A 17,546-nucleotide genomic window follows, 5' to 3' on the forward strand; every position below is an offset into this window, starting at 1 on the left:
TCGCAGCGCGGCGGGATTTGTGTCGGACGCATTCGTAGAGTTCTCCATCCAGTCAGGAACAGTTTCTGTGATGGTTTGTCAGGTTTTTTTTTTCTTTTTTTTTTTTCTGAGAATGGCTTTCCGTTGGTCTCAGGGTCTGGAAGAAACAGAGCGATTATGTATTTTTGTATCTAAAGCCAAGAAAGAGACCATTTTTGCAAATTTCGGGAGCTGCGGCTGTGCCCACCTGTCCTGAGCTTAGAGGAGTTGGTTATTGCAGAAGGCGATGCCGGGCTGGTCCTAGACGTTGCTGCGCAGTAGCCCCCCCTGCGGGTGCTCGGGAGTACTGCACTCCGAGGAGTTCTTGGCTTTGTCCTTGTTGTTGTTGGGCTCGTTGTCTTTGATGATATCGTACTGGCGACAGAACAGGGCGATCACGCCTGGGGAGCCGAAACCACGGATGTCAGGTCAGATCTCAAAAGGAACAATGTCGTACCAATATCTTTTCTGGAGGAAAAACCTCAAAAAGGTGCAACGTTTTGATGTTTCATAATGCAATACGGAGAACTAGAAGAGTTTTTTCTTCTCTATGTCAACAATAACTCAACTCTTGATATTTACAAGATATAATCAGGCTACATCTCTTTCCCAATAATTCTTTGATTGCTCTGCAGCCTTAAAAGAGCAGGTCTGTAACTGTTGACATACAGATTATAACATAATTGATTTGCCCCCGGTTAACATGAAAAACAAACAAATTTTCGTGTAATTGTTTCAGAAAAGTTTCATATTCAGAACATCAGACACATAAATGTGCAAAGGTGTCAATGTCATCTTTGTTTATATAGCACATTTAAAAGGGCTAAACGCACCCAAAATGCTAAAGAAGTTTTCTGTTTTCACTTGAAAATGCTGCGTGGTAAAAGTTGTATCACGTTAATAAATATAAAACTTATCTATAATAACTTGGCATGACATTATTTAAAGGTGCTGTAGGCAGGATTTTGCTAGTCAATGCTAATTTTTCTGTGTTTTCTTTGGATTAAATGTTAGAGTATCCATTGATTATCCTTTAGGAGTGTAGCATCACTGCACTACCGCGAGGGCGCAGCGTTTCCATCTGTCTCTGTTCTGAGCTGGAAAGGAATCTCGACAGCTCCAGGTATCTTTGACCAATCAGAAGAGCCCTTGAGGCTCTAACCGTGATTGGTCAAGGGGCGTTCGTCGCACGTTCTTGTGGGAGGGGCTTAACTTGCGTAAGGGCGTGATGTCAGAGAAAACAGGACAGGATTGGCTGTGCTGGGTTTCAAATCGCCATCTTAGATGGGTCAAATCGCCAGATGGCGGAGATGTGGAATCCTGCCTACAGCACCTTTAAAGTAGGTCGCACTGAAACTAATGACTTATTTAATAAAACTTCTCCAAATTCCTACCCCTAAAAAATTGAGGCTCAAAAACTAGAAACATCCCAGGCAGTAAGTTGGCTTGAATTTTGGAGTTGTCTCAAGGTTCTTTGTTTCACAGTGAATCTAATCACATGTGCAGAAACACGTCTTAGAATGCTATAATCAGTTAAACATCTAAAAACATGAAAAATATTGAAAACAATAAAAGAGAAATCAGATACAAAGAGACAGTTAGAAATGCTAAATCTAGCCATTTCTGCAGTTTTTGCTGTTATAGGCTGGAACTGTCACAATGGCCAAAAAGAGGCGAGAAATGGTGAAAACAGCTGATAAAACCAAACAACTAAACTGACCATAAATCCTCCCAAAAATGTTAAAACAGACAAACTGCAAAAAAACACTTACCATTCTATAACTCTCCAACCTTGTGAGCTGTTATTTTAAAGATGACACATGTTCTGCAGCTGCAGTTTTTATGGTGCGAAAGCAGTTCAAGTTTAACGTTTGTAAAACTAATCTCAGCTTGCATCATTCCCACCTGATTAAAGCGAGACGCACTCACTTCAATCCGGCCCACTCTGCATTTGATATTCTCCTCGCTGCCTGTTCCGGTCTGGCTTTTGACTCCACACGGGCCTGAACACCTTGAAGTTCAGACACGCGGCGCCGCTCGCCTTTTCTCCGGCTGCAGGACGCCGCGATGCGCGCCTCCGATGCGTCAATAGAGCCGATCGCCGGGCGGAGAGCGCCGCAGACGTGAGGGGTGTGAAACGAGCGGATGGCGATAGGAACTCGATGTTGTGATAGGAGGGGATTAAAAACATGGAGGTGCAGATGCGAGGGCGGATAGAGAGAGAGGGAGGGGGAATAACTCATGACGGCGGAGGAGCACGTGCTGAGTCCGGACCTTCGGCCGTTCTGCTTGTGTCAGCCCCTTCTGCCTCTGATCGCTGCAGGACCGGAGGGCGAAGTGGGATCTCTGCCTGCGATAACCCCCAGCGCGCCCCACAGGCCCAATTAGAAGCAGAAAAACACAATCCGCCTCCTTCAAGTTCAGCTTTTCTTCACTTTCCTGCCCTGTTTTTTTTTTTTTTTTACACTTTCTCACTCTGGATCGGCTCAGCGTTCCTCTCTCACGTAATTGGCGAGAGAGATCGAGCTCTTATACACTACATACAGGAAAAACAGCCATTTTTCTATCTTATTATCCTTCATGAAGAGGCTTCGCAGGAAAAAAAGTGTTCTAAAAAGTTACATCTGTTCAAGAAAAAAAAAAGTGAAAGCCATTTTCAGTGACTCTTATCACCGTTGTCATGTAAACGGAAACCCAGAACACAACTAAACTTTCCTGTTTTCACTTGAAAACGCTGTCATCCAAATGTTGCCTAAAAGTTAATTTTCGAGTGTCGAGTCCTTGAATCTTCAGCAGCTGCTTCCATCCATGTGATCTGAACCAGAAAGGAAATATTTTTGGGTTTTTTTTTTTTTTTTTCCTGTCGGCCTCAGTATGTTCTCATTATGATTCATGAGCCGGGCTCCCTGCAGATGGTGGGAATTAAAATCTGAAGGCTGTCACTGAAGTTTGACGCGAGGACTGAAGGAGATGGCTGGACGCTGTCAGGCGTCATATTTGCAAATAAAAGGAGTGACAATGTGAATTCAGGCAGCACAGAATTAATTAAACATGTGACACACAAGACGTCTTTTTTTTTTGCATCTCGTTCATGTTTTTTTTTTTTTTACAACATGCATGTCAGTATTTCCACAGTTCATGCGTTTTCATTTGAAATGTTTTGTCGATCGGGCCTCAGCTGGATCGAGGGGTATAAAAGACGGACGGAGAGTTGTGTGAATAGCAAACGGCCGACATCTGCAGCACTTTAAATCCCGAATACACACACCGAGACGAAGCCAGCAATAAGAAATGAACTGGAAGAAAAATGAAAACTTGATAAAAAAAAATGTTCTGGCTGCAGTCTACTGGCCGTACAGAACCGAGACCTCAATTTATTGAGGCGCTGTGCTCCGCTCCTCCAAAATGCACGCAGGCCATCTTTGCATGGTCCTGGAAGCGCCCGGAGGAGCAGGATCCTCATCAGGAGGCGAGTGTTTGTCTCCTAATAGGAACCTGTCAGAGAGCTCATTTGCCCCACAGACAGGAGATTCCTATCAGAGCGGGGCAGTGACAAACGAGCGCCGCGGAGGAGGAATATTACCTGCCCACATGACGAGCACCACCACGATGATGATGAGTTCTCCGGCCCTCAGCTGGGCGGCCTGACCCACCTCCTCCATCGTCACCTCGTCTGAAAAGGGGAGACAAGAAGAGCGTCAGCGGCGAGAGGAGCCGGCGATTTATCGTCCCGGGGAGCGAATGTGAAATGGGCATCCCTCCGACGCTCCGCGGGGGAGGATGACGGAGTGAGACGGGCTGACAGGAGAGCAGAGGGGCCGGCCGCTGTAAATTCTCCTCTCAGTGTAATTAAAGCTAAGTGAGAGCAGAGGTCCGCCGAGACGGAGAGCGGCGGATCGCCGCCCGATCGCCCAGCGCCTTCCTCTGGCTGACAGCTGCAGCCTGACACTAATCACAAGGTGAAAGGTCGACGCCCTCTCACCGCCCTCCCCTCCTCTCCTGCCTCGCACCGGCGCTGAAGACCATCTCCAGGGTTAAAAGAATCAGAAAACAACACATCTGTCACTGCTCTGCTCTGCTCAGGGACCAACGTGAAGCCAAGCCAATATCTCCAAAAGGTCAGGGTGAAATCTCAATTTAAACAGAAATCACACTGCGGACGGCCGAGACGCACGATACTGTGTTTCTAACAACCCGTCATTCTGTTGATGACAGGAATCAGTTTTAGTGTTATCAGAGAAATTCATCTTATAGAGGAACGTAATATAAGAGTGTGACTGATCATGTGATGACGTCAAACTTCAGGATTCAGGCATTAAATCCTGTCATTCAGCAGATTTAAACCTGATTCACAGATTTAATTTTCCTTCACTCGAGCATTGAGGGAACTTTATAGTGTCTGAATACCTTTACTTAAGTTAGTACTAGTTATTAATCATATACTAAATTGTATTGATGAGCCAATAATATCTTCATTTGACCTGTTTTTTACGCAAATTTTCTCACTGAGACAAGGCGCTCATATTGAAGAGACTTTAGTGAATGTAGTTGGAGACATAATGATCAATATCATATATATCATTATTTTTATGTTATTGTAGCGTATGTTATTGTTGAGTAATCGGAGCCTAAATCAGTTGTGAACATGATACTGTCAAAATGTGTGACGTTACAATGACACACCTTATTCATACTGCAGTCCTCTGAAACAGTGCTGGGAACAGTGGATTAAAGGGCAACTTCGGTTTTTTGACATCTGGACCTTATTTCTAGGTGTGTGCATGCTCATATACTCACTCAGACAAACATTGTGCAGCACAGAGTCCTTCAGAAGTTATTTAGATCCAACTGATTTAGCAGCACTTAGCGGGGGCCACGGCAAGGGAGCTTCAGCGCGGGACATCATTTCTGCAAAGTCGCTCATTTCGGCTATATTTTCTCATCCATCGCCAGTGTTATCATGAAGTCAGCTCATCTACCGTCTTCAGGTGGGTCAGCTGACAGTTTTCACTAACTTAGCCACAATTAGCTCGGATGGGAACGTCGCGGAGCTTCTCTCGACGCGACGTGACAGCCGAGGCCCAGCCAAAGTGGCTCTCTGCTGGGGAGAGGAGCTCCGCGAATTTCCTATCCGAGCTAATTGTGGCTAAGTTAGTGAAAACTGTCAGCTCGTCAGCTGAGCTGACCCACTTGAAGATGGTAGACGAGCTGACTTCATGATAACACTGGCGATGAATGAAAAAAAATAGCCGAAATGAGCAACTTTGAAGAGATTATGTCCTGCGCTGAAGCTCCCTTGCCGTGGCCCCCGCTAAGTGTGGCTAAATCGGTTGGATCTAAATAACTTCTGAAGGACTCCGAGCTGCACGATGTTTGTCTGGGTGAGTATATGAGCATGCACACACCTAGAAATAAGGTCCAGATGTCAAAAAACCGAAGTTGCCCTTTAAGACAAATTCATTTTTACTGTGATCCCAACATATCACAAAAGACTCACATTTTTTATGTGCTGTGCATTCATGTTCTGCTAATTCAATGTGGTAAATCTTTAAATATGAAAAAGTGTAAATCATCACAGCTAACTCATAAAAATTGGGCAAAACCTCAAACGGAAACAAACGCAGGAGGCAAGAGAAAAAGCACTGTTATTAATAAGAACTGTTAAAGTACAAACTATGTTAACATAATTTACTTAATCTCACTGCAGGATTAAAGGTTATCATCACACGTTGACCCGACCTCCTCCGCCCGCCGCATGCTTTCACTCTGACGGTTACCGATGTGCACGACGTGCAGCTCTGAGGTTCCTCCTGAGTCGGGCCTCCCCGGGACACGCTTCTGCTTTTCTGGATGAGCCGAAGACGAATTTATTGATGTTCCTCTGGTCTGGCTGCCTCGCAAGTCTCCTGTTGCCATGGTGATCCCTCTGAGCTCAAGCCGAGTCCCGGGGCTCGGCAGAGGAGGGAGGCCGCAACTCTAATAACTTCGGAATGGGAGATCACATGTGTCTGCGGCGAGGGTGGATCTCATCCTGTAACATGAGCGATGGACGTTCTGCAGACTCTTGTTGGATTAAAGCTGTTCACAGTGATCTACTAATCGGTTGGCCGAAATCCACTGAGGGTATATTTACGCACCGGAGCACTTAGCAACAACTTTTTAATCAGATTACAAGAGGGCTTAACAAGAATGAAATCTGAGGCACGCTTGCTTGTGAAACTTTTGCCCGAGTTTGATTCAGGAGTTTCTTGTGGTTCGACTGGGATTCCTCCACAGATAAATTAAAGACCCGAACGCTTCCGACAGAACGGAGGCCGCGCAGTGTTTAACTGCCCGATCTACAAAACTTCACATCCTGCGGCTCTCCGTATAAACTTACAGCCGACGTTACAGCATTACACTTTACAGATTTTTTTAACCGCATTGTAAAAAAGATCGGCGCGTTCAGAGCGCCGGTTTCGCGCCGCTAACGCTCGTGAGTCACAAGCAGACGGAGAGATAAACAAACAGAGAGATGAACAGACAGAGAGGCGGGCAGGTGCCGCGTTCTGTTGCATTGTGCCTGCAAATAAGAGACTGTGTCGGCCTGATTAATGCCCGCTTAGGAGGGGAGGAGAGCGGTAATGGCTGGGAGATTTAATCAGGGAAGCTCCCACCAACACACAGACAATCTGTTGAAAAGAGACGTGGCGTCAAAGTCAGACACCTGAACATCGACGCCGAGCGTCCAGACAAACACCAACAAGCCATGAAGTCACCAGAGCAAGCAGATAAAAGAATAAAACCATCATTCCCCTGAAAAACAACTCAAAATGTAGAGATTTATAGTAAAATTTGATCCCAAAAACAGATGCGCAATGTTTAACAAAACACTGTTTCCATGTACTGACAGACATCGAGATAGAAAAGTGCAATCACTAAAGAAAAATCACACAGTTAACTAATGGAAAACGTTTCCTTGCACTGCTACTTGTAAGTACGAAATGTGTAAAAGATGTTAAAGTCATCGGCGTAAGTGTTTGCTTTGATCACAAATCTCCTTATGTTCCTATGCTTATTGCAAAACATCATCACAAGTGATAAAAGACAACGTAATGGTGATATCTGAGTTTAAAAACTCACCGAAACACTTGAAATTTAAGAGTTTCAACTCTTGGTCAAAGGTCAGTTTTTCGAAAGAAACTCTTAAAATGACAAAATTTACAGAAATAATTGGAGCTGAAATCGGTGGTGAAATTATAAAACTGACCAAATTTGAACATACAGTATTTTATTAGCTGTATCTGAGATTTTATATGCTTATCATAGTATTTCTATAAGCGATGATGAAATATCACTTGCTACTACTGACCTATAAAATAATGTGTTATTTGCATGTTTGCTTTTGCCAATTCATGAGATTTTCATTGCATAAATATCACATTTCATTATTTACATAAATTGCACAAGCAAAACTGCTTTTGCAATGTCTTGTTTTAATTTATTGTGGTTAAATGTGTCCACCACAGTCTCCAAGGTTTCATTTGTACTTCTCCTATCACAGCTGGCGCTAATAAAGTTCTTTTACTGTTGAATTCAAACCAGATATGATCTAAAAGCAAATTGCCTCCTGTAATGGAAGCCGGCGCTCTATAAGCTGATAAAACACTCAATAATTAGCAATCGACCGTCAACTTAAACCCTCGAACAAACAGTGAATGTCCGACCGTGACTCAGCTGCTTTATCGGGCTCATAAATCAGATTCCTGCCAAGCTGTAGATCCAGCAACGGCCAGATTTACAACGACTTAAATCTTCCAAGACAATCAAACTGCTTATTGCACAGTTTGGCCCCACAATGCAATTGAGGTTTGCAGCCTTGTTAATCGAAAAAGAGTTCACTGAGTGCATGTGTGTGGAGTTTACATGTTCTTCCTATGCAAGTGTAGATTTTCAGTAGGTGTTAGTTAAGTGTGTGTAAATCAGCAGCACTGTGCCTCGTTCGTTACGAACCATTAGTGGATGAAGCCCTGTAGCTCTGATTGAAAGTTCCAGCTTCAGAAGCCTGACGCACCATTTCGGTCTCACAACACAGTAAATTATCTTGCAGCACAGCCGATTTGTTGAGCGATCAGCCGGTCGGCAAAGCCTTAAAACACAAGCAGTCGTAAACTTTTGGGGAATTTTTAACCCCTTCAAACCTCCACAAGCAGCTTCAAACGAGAGAAGCTGACGGCTGTAATAAATAACGCTCCGCTATCCTTCTGAGAAAGTTCTAGATTGTTATTTTATCGCCTCAGAATGAAAGTGAACGACCTCATATCCACACTTCCACACTGCACATCCATCACGGCTGGACGTCTCTCTCTCTCTCTGACGCGTTTCCAGGAAACCCGCCGGCCGCTCCGGGCCCAGCGTCTCCCCGTCTTATCGCCGCTCTGCTGATGAGTGTTTAGCGTTTCCCCTCTGAAAGCGGCTGCTTTTGGCGCTGTAACTGGGTCGGACACGATAAAAATGGAAGTAACTGCGAGGCCGCTCCAGATAACGGCGAGCCTGTACGTTCCAGGGCGAGAACAATACATCCGTTACAGGAGGAGGAGTGGAGGCGGGGGCGCGAGAACGCCACTTACTGTGTTTTGTTTGTATTAAACTGTCAAACTCTCTATTGGTCCTCTCCAGCAGGGACTGTCTGGTTAATAGCTGCTCTTAAACATGTGCAGGTGTGAATGTAAGTGTGAATCTGGATATATGGATTTCTGTCTGCCGGCGGAAGAAAAATACGGACGACTGCACATTTGTTTACTCCCACTTTTGTATGCATTGAATCTTAAATACTCGCCTGTATACATGAGTGTGTGTGTGGTTTTCTTGTTGTTGGAAGGGATGTGTATGCATGGCGTTCCGGTGGTGTTCTCCACTGAGGAATGTCACAGTCATGCATACATAAACAAAGGCTTTTGCATCGATTTGCACGATTTGGACCCTGGAGAGACAGCAGGCTGCACACAGACGGAAACAGTAAACATGTTCTCTTCAAGCGGGTGAAAAATAAAAAAGTAACACCGCAATCTGCAGCCGGGCCGTTCCTTCTCACCGGGGCTCTTGGACGCCATCTTTTCCGACTCCTTCAGCGTCCTGAAGAGCAGGGGCTGGCTGGGGGGGCTGCTGCCGCCCATGCTGATGCTCTGGACGTGCACGATGTACTCGGTGTCCTCGTCCAGGTCCCACAGCGCGCAGGAGCGCGTGGTGGTGTTCACCTCCTGGATGAACCTCAGCATGCGGACGTCCTTCTTCTGCAGGAGAAACGCACCGTCACCTCCAGCTTTCACCAAATCACAGACTTTCCCGGTCGAACGGTGGAACAGTCTTACTTAATTTGAGTAACAGTAGAGAAAAAGAGGGCTAAGATTAAACCTCTTGGGATTTTTTTTTTTCTTTTTTTTACTTTTTTTCAATAAGTAATTAAGTCTAAGAAGCAGAGTGCTCTTCTGGTCATGTATACTCTGCAAGAAATGTACATTATTATCCAGCCGGGGCTGCTTGCTCAGGTCAATTGGTTCCTGTTAGATTAAGTGCACGGCTCCTCGGGGGCACTTTTATTTACAGGGCAATTAATGAAGGGGGTTTCTCAAACCTTTAAAAACTTCACACAGACAAAATCTACATCCCAGCAATACCAGAGAGAGGATCTAAGGCTGAATACAGAATAAGCTAATGTTTTCTTTTTGTAACTTATGCAAACAAGTAGAGGTCAAAATTCTTTGTTTTTAAAGGTACGGTTAGAGAAAAGATGCAAAAAGACAGGAAGGAAACAAAGTAGTCCTGAAATTCTGTTTTGCACCACAAGATGGCGTCAAGCGTTACTCTGGTGTCTGATCTTTTTTTCAGTCATAAACAGGAAATATGAAAATGTAACACTTCACGCAGCTTGAGCTAATAATGGCCATCAACGTTTCTAAAACGTTTTGGGAACTTTTCTGAGTCATTTCACGGCTGCCGAGTAACACGAAGAGTCCATATATGTGATGGCAGTAATCCGAGAGACTGAATGCGCAACTATTAGAAAGCTTCTCCACAGATGGAACTTTTCGAAAAAGTTTCAAAAACTCAGACTCCACTGAAATGGAGGGGAAACTACTTTGCTGCATCCCCACCTGCTCACCAGGAAAACACACATTTATGTACAGACAACTTTCTACATTTTTTAATTATCTTCTTCCACAAGAGTATTTTTTAATGGTTATCTTGTTTTGTTTTGTTTTTTTTTTTTGTTTTTTTTTGTTTTTTTTTGTTTTGTTTTTTTTTCTTAGAACAGTTAGCCAGCCTTAGGGCGCTTTCACACCTACAGCATTTGGGCCGCTTGAAGCGGACTAGAGTCCCCAACTCCTGCAGGTTCGGTTCGTATGCGCTGGTGCGAAAGCGGACCAGTTAGTTTTGGTCCGGGACAAAGAACCGCACCGAGACCTCCTCGAGGAGGCGGTCCCGGTGCGGTCCCGGTGCGGTCTCGGTGCGGTCCGCTGCTGGTGTGAACGTTGACCGGCCTCGGTCCTGTCCGCTCTGTTGTGGAGAAGGCTTTTTGGTCGGCGGAGGCTTCCGTAGCAAGCCGCGCGGCGCATCGCGTCACACATGCTGGCCAATCAGGGTTCACTTCCGTCACCCAAAACACACTATTGTGTGGACAGCGCCACCAAGGGGCTGGAGGGTCATAGTGGATAGTTCATCTGCAAAAACAAGTGGTGTGAATGCAAACTGAACTAGTTGACAGCTGCGACATTTATGTCCAAACCGAACCACTCCAGAGGACTAGTAGGTGTGAAAGCACCCTGAAACACATCCTGGGGTCAGATGGAATTAAAAAGGTGAAATATCTGAGAGTTCATGCTGAAATATGACTAAACTTTAATGAAAAAAACCAATAAAGTGAATGAAAAACAAAATTCAGGTAGAAATTGACACTCAGTGCACTGTGTGCTTTGATTGACCTCTAAGCAGTTGCACAGAGCAACACACACACACACACACACACGCACACACACACACACGCGCACACACACACACACACACACGGGGAGGGTACCTGTTGGGTGATGGCGAATCCAATGACGGGGTCTCCCTCCAGGATCTCCCACGTCACCACGGCGGAGTTGACCTCCACCTCTCGGATGGTCACATTCAGCGGGGCTGACAGCAGGGCGTCTGACACACACACACACACACACACACACACACACACACACACACACACACACACACACACACACACACACTACATTAACACCATATTGTAGTGTAAAGCAGATGAAGCTGTGTCCGACCTGCACACTCCTCCTCCTCTCCATCACTCTCTCTGAACTCCCTCAGCTCCCTCACTAAGATCTCCTCTTCTCCTCCCACACATTAATCCTTCTCCTTTCATTTACACCGGGCCTAATTAAGCACAGACAAGTCTCCTGGTGTGTTTCCTCTTCTCGTCCGCCTTTGTTTTCTCTGTCTCACTCTGTTCTCCCTTCCTCTTACCCTCTCCTTCCTCTTCCTCCTCTCTCCCACGCACTTCTCATTAAAGTGTGACTCATGGACGCGTTTCTGCCGACATCCTCCCCATTGATCTTAACGTTCACGCTCTGAAAGATCGCAGCCCTGGACGCATCGTGAGCTCGACGATGACGGATTCAAGTCTTTTCTGTCCTGCAAATAAACCTTTGAGTGGTGTGTGTGTGTGTGTGTGTGTGTGTGAGAGTGTGTGTGTATGTGTGTGTCCTCAAGGTCCTCCACCGTCCCCGTCAGCATTGTTTCCCATGAGCCCGACTTGTAAAAGCAACATCAGAGCCAGACCTTGACATTATACTTGGGAAACACACATGGCCGCTCATGTGAGTTTGCAAACACACACAGAGGAGCCGCTCTGAAAAATGCCTTCATCTGCTCTGCGCTATAAATACCCCACACGGACACACACACACACACACACACACACACACACACACACACATCTCAGGATTTTTTTAAGTCTCCCAAAACACCGAGTGTTTTTCATCCAGGGGCCATCTGAGAACATGAACGCTGCTCCTTCGCAGGAGAGACGATATCTCCTCCTGTTTGACATTTCAGGCGTCTCAACGCAGATAAAATCAGGAGTTTTTTTTTCGGTAAAGAGGCTCATCTGTAATGATAAAAAAAAAAAACTGGCAGGGTTTGTATTGAAAGCTGATATTTCCTCACTTTAAAACTCAACTAAGTTTTAAACAACACCATGAGAAATCTCTTAATAAGTGCGATATTCAAGATAATTACAGAGATTTCTTTGAAAAATGTCCTCTATATTATTGATTGCTGGAGTAATGATAAAGCAAACGAACTCAAAACACTTATTAAATGCAACATACTATCAACATACTATTACAGCTCTTTAAAATGATCTATCATGTACAATTTAAGCGCATTTTCTCTCCTTTCCAGATATTTTCTTTTGTATTTCTGTATATATTTTTATATTTTTCAGATTCCAGTGTGTTTTTTTTTGTACAATAGAGAACATTTTGTACATTTGCTTTGCCCCTTCCTTTTATTTTTGGTATATTTTTTCACCATTATAAACACTTGAAGACACACTTTTACAGGCACAGCTGAATGTGAGAGCAACCTACTAAATCCACTGTATGTGAAATGTTTTGTGCCTGTGCAAATGTCAGTAAAGATTTAATCCAATAATGCAAAACATGCTGTGCAAAGACAAAATCTGACAAATACATGAAATGCTACAAAAGCAATCGCGATGTTAACATTCGGCATGACAGCTGAGTAATTTCTTCTGACAATGTCATCAACTGGTGTTGTTCGTTTAGTAGAAACAATCGGAAAGTGTTAATAAATGTGGTCACTTCACCCAATTAGGTTACTGAAGCAACTTTTTGGGTGAGCTTACAGCCGATATCTGATCACAGAAAATACCAAAAACACTTTTTAATGATTTAAAACCAAAGTTAAATAACAAGAAAATGAGCGAATACGCATAAATAGCAGAAAATTAGCAGACTACAAGTTAAATCATGTATTTTTCGCCTGCATTAGAGCTAATGGCATTAAATTAGGCTGGTATGAAGTCAGTTCAGAAGTCATGTTCTATGAAAAATGTGGCAGACAATAATGCAGGCTCATGATCTTTCAAAGACTCGGGGGTGGAAAAGAAGAGTTGATGTGTGTCTACATGAGTCCGAGTCCCTCGTGTGCAAAGTCAGGAGATCAGCGACTGTTCATTTACACCTGCAAACAGGGGCCTTCAGCTTTCAACACTTCTGGAAAAAAAACACATTTAGGTCTATTTAAAACAGCTTAAAATAAAAAAACAAAAAACAAATAAAATACTCCACTTTTACTCCACTAATACACGGATAAATGTATACTTTCATTTATCAATCAAAAGAACAATCTGGGGTCATAATTTGAATTAAATCAATGAAGGTTCAAGATAGTGCTTTTTCCACTGATTGTACTCACTTACAAACCATGCACTTTAGATTTAAGTTGGAAGACATTGTCTTTTTTGTTGTCGTCTTATAATTATGAGAATTTTAATGATCTGATTTTGTGTAGAAAAAGTAGGAAATCGTGTGGTTTTTGATTTAAAATGGCATCTATGAAAATGTTAAAATATCCAGTAATGTCAGGTTGATGGTTTTTCGCAGCACATCTTTTGATCACTTTAAAAGTTTTCATAATTCCACAAAAAAAAGTCACAAAGTCACAGTAACATCAATGCACACCTTTTGTGCATTGATGTTACTTAAATACAATCTGACACAAAATCTAAATGATCAGTCAGGATTTTACTAAATCTGCGCTTCAGGTATGAAAAAGCTCAGATATATTTATGAAACCTCAAGATGGGAAATTAGACTGCAAAGCATCAGTATGATGAACCGTGAGGATAATTAAATAAACTTCTGCTTGAGACTGCAAATAAATTGGAAATCCTCTTTTTGGAGGTTTTCTTCGTTAAAACACAAATGAACAACAACATTTTACCAAATACCTTCATGCATGAGAGAAAACTGAGGTTGGAAAATTAGACTCGAAGCTTCACTTGACGGCACCATCAAACTGTGCTTGGTGGCTTTAAATCAATGAATAAAGGTTGAGTTCTGGTGTGGAGAAGTGTGAAAAGGTGTGTGTGTGTGTGTGAGGAATCCATGTGGATTCATTTGAATCAATTCAAGCAACACAGTAACACAAAGCTCGAAGGCTCATTCCAGCCATAGTGCATGTTTCAAAACACAAGGCTTAATTTAATGATGTTATTAATGTTAAACCTGGTCAAATTAAACAATTATTCACTTAATATTTGTTTCCTAAATATTGAATAATGTACTTCTGAGCTGATGTGTGGAGGGTTAAGAGGAAATATCAACTTTTAAGAGCAGTGTTTTAGTACATCTGAAAGTAGATGTGTGTCACATGACATCGTTTTCAAAAACTTTCATTATGTTTTAGGTGTCGGTTTACATGACAACGGCGCTCGGAGCCAATGAAAACAACTTTTTGAAAACAGCTCCCAAGGTGAAATTTTTTGAAAATGTTCCAACTCTTCAGGGAAAATGCAAACGTTTAGAATTTGCACCGCACTGTGGAGACGCTGCATGAGCTCCATGGCTGGAGTCCACAGTTCTTCAGCAGACTCTGCTTTCAAAACGTCGCCGTGTAAATCTGAAACTTTTCTGAAATGTTGACCTCAAGCTGAAACCACTTCATCAATCTGCTGATTTTTATCACTTACTTTATCAAACGAAGACGCTTTCCAGCCTCGCTATTGTTCCAAACACACCCGTGCTCTCAGCCGATCGATCGTATTGATCGCGTTATTCTGACTCAGTCGCCGATCAGACAAAAACAAACGCAGTCAGTTTGAAAATGTTTGTTTTTTTCTGCTCGATTCACTTTCTTCTTCATTCACCTAACATCACCCCGTGCGATGTTCGTTTCTCTCAGCCCTGTAGAACTCCTCCATCTACACGACAGCAGGAAACACTCTCCCAGCCACTGCTTTAAAGAAGTGTCTGTCTCGGTCTTCCTGTGTTTACCCCCCAGATTACCAACACAGCCATTTTTTTCCCCACTCTCCGAAATGAGACTGTCACATCACACCTCTGCAAATATTGAACCCCTCAGCCTGCGACTTGCTCGCAGAGTCAAACAATGGCATTAGAGTGAGAAAAATACATCTCCCTCTTCATCTCTTGCGACTCCCCTCCATCATCCACTCGATGCAAACGCGATCATCCGGATGCAGCCGGAGGAGCGGCGTGCTGCACACGGCTGGCCAAATTAGTGTTTTCTGTGGGTGACAAACTCTCCCAGGGGCTCCACGAGTGTGTGTGTGTGTGTGTGTGTGTGTGTGTGTTGATACAGGCGAAATGTGTGATCCATCGCTACGACTCCCTCCCTGACTGACTCCCTATCTTCCAGCACTTGCACAGACGCCCAGAAACCAGACAATCGCGGGAGAGTGATTCCCATCCGTTCTTAAGTCGTTTGTTGCCAAACAACCAAAAAAAAAAAAAAAAGGTGGCTCTAGAATTACAAAAAAAAACATAAAAATCCTTTTAAAAACTACACTCATCTCCAGCCTGAGGAAGCCAAACATCCAATCTCTGGAGGCGGAGATAAATCCCACATGATCTGATCGCAAAGATTTGGGTTTTTCAGAGGACTATCTGTCATCTCGGCTTATCGCCGTGCAGCCAAGATCCCACGCCTGAGATAAACGCTCCGGTCCAGCGTGATCCTCCGCAGGTTAAAAATATGCAATATCATAAAAGATAGATGAGATTCTGTCTCCATACATGCATGATATATGATGATTAGGGCCGCGCTGTACGTGGAATGGGAATCACTCCTTTCATCCTCATGCCGGCTCCCCTCCGGACACTGACGGATGTGGAGGGGAGCTGCACACTTGAAAGGCGGCGTGTGAGCATCAGTCCTCCAATTACTGTAGGAACTGCATCTTAAATGGTGAAAAATACCAATTTTTTTTTCAGCTTTTGAGATGCTACTGCTGAAAAAAGTGATGAAACCAAAGGAAAAGATGAAGAAAGATGAAGGCAGAAACAAACTTAGATTATCCACATTCTCTCTATTCATTACATCATTTGGATTTTTTACCCTTCAGATTAAAGGGTTTCCAAACCTCCACTGTCCGTTTCATTACTGATTTCGAGCAACAGCCATACCCGTGAAAGATGGGCGGCTGATCAGAAGGCTGTAGGTCTGATTCTCCCTCTCCACATGTCCAAGTGTCTTTGAGCAAGACACTGAACCCCAAACTGCTCCCAGTGGATGGACAGAGTGCTGCTGCCTGTGTGTGTGAGTGAAGGGGTGAATGTGATTAACAGTATAAAGCACTTTGGGGATCACTGAAGCAGAGGAAAAGCATTATATAAGAGAAATCCAGCAGTAGTTGTAATGCTTCCCACACTTGTGCATAATTAAGGTTGGGGGGGGGGGGGGGGGGGGGGGGGGGGGTCAGGAAAAGTGAGGGTGACCCTCCCCCTTAAACATGTGATGGAATGCAATATGTATTTTCCACTTTGCATCTGGACTAAATCATGCAACTTTCCGCAATCAACCAGTTTTTGGTTTATTCTGACTTATGACGAGAATAACTTGTATCAGTCATTTATTATTGTTTCCCCCCCAGCTGATGCACGAGCACATGCAGTGCACGCACCACGCATGGCATGTGCCAGGTGTCTCCAAACATCATGCATGACAGCAGAGGACGCGTGCGTGCAGCGGGCCGGTGCAGCAGCAGCAGCAGCAGCAGCAGCAGCAGCACACCAACCTGTGGTTCGGTAAACTCACCGGCGTGAACGGAGGACACCGAGAGCGAGCCCAGCAGCAGCAGCAGCGCCGCAGACGAGCCTGGTTTAGCCATCCTCCCGCTTCTTCTGCCGAGGACTCACATCCTGCGCGGCCCATCTATGGCATCGCTGTCGGCGGGGAGGGAGCGAGCATTTTCCCGTTACCGGAGGAGGGCAGGAAAGCGGAGGACCGGAGAGACGGACGGAGGAGGCGCGCACCTGAACTTGGACGCTGCAGCAGCGGCAGGAGGAGGAGGAGGAGGAGGAGGAGGAGGAGGAGGAAGAGGAGGAGGGAGGGGGGTGGACGAGAGAGGGCTGAGAGGGGAGGGAGGAGGAGGTGGAGGTGGTGCTTGGTTCGGTTTGTCTCCCGGTGGAGTCTCGGTGATGGACCTCGTGAGTGTCTGAGACCACCGGCGGAGCGCGCGGAGGAGAGCGGAGCGGAACAGGAGTGCGCAAGAGCTGCAGACTAACGTGCCCCCCCAGCTCTCTCTCTCTCTCTCTCTCTCTCTCTCTCTCTCTCTCTCTCTCTCTCTCTCTCTCTCACCTGCAGCAAGTTGCAGAAGCAGTGGCGGAAACACACTTCTATGCACGAGGTGCCCAGAAGGCGGTGGGGGCTCCAGTAAAGTCCTGAATGTCACCAAGTGTCTTCATTTGTCAAGAAGACAGTGGAATATCAAACAATATGTCTGAAAA

The 17,546-nt window shown here is 44.6% G+C and overlaps 1 protein-coding gene across 1 annotated transcript; it reads right to left on the minus strand.

Moving 5' to 3' along the window:
- Positions 1–104: 104 nt before the first annotated feature.
- Positions 105–17,018, minus strand: fndc5b (fibronectin type III domain containing 5b). The gene is made up of 6 exons (XM_030120705.1): positions 16,855–17,018; positions 11,075–11,193; positions 9,092–9,290; positions 3,602–3,691; positions 227–419; positions 105–136 (listed from the first exon to the last, which is right to left on the minus strand). The coding sequence occupies exons 1-5, from the start codon at positions 16,925–16,927 to the stop codon at positions 280–282; spliced, it is 621 nt and encodes a 206-aa protein (XP_029976565.1). The 5' UTR covers positions 16,928–17,018; the 3' UTR covers positions 105–136; positions 227–279.
- Between the last annotated feature and the right edge of the window lie 528 nt (positions 17,019–17,546).

The sequence above is a fragment of the Salarias fasciatus genome, chromosome 22 (assembly GCF_902148845.1).
Source record: "Salarias fasciatus chromosome 22, fSalaFa1.1, whole genome shotgun sequence".
In the NCBI taxonomy this organism is placed as follows: domain Eukaryota; kingdom Metazoa; phylum Chordata; class Actinopteri; order Blenniiformes; family Blenniidae; genus Salarias; species Salarias fasciatus.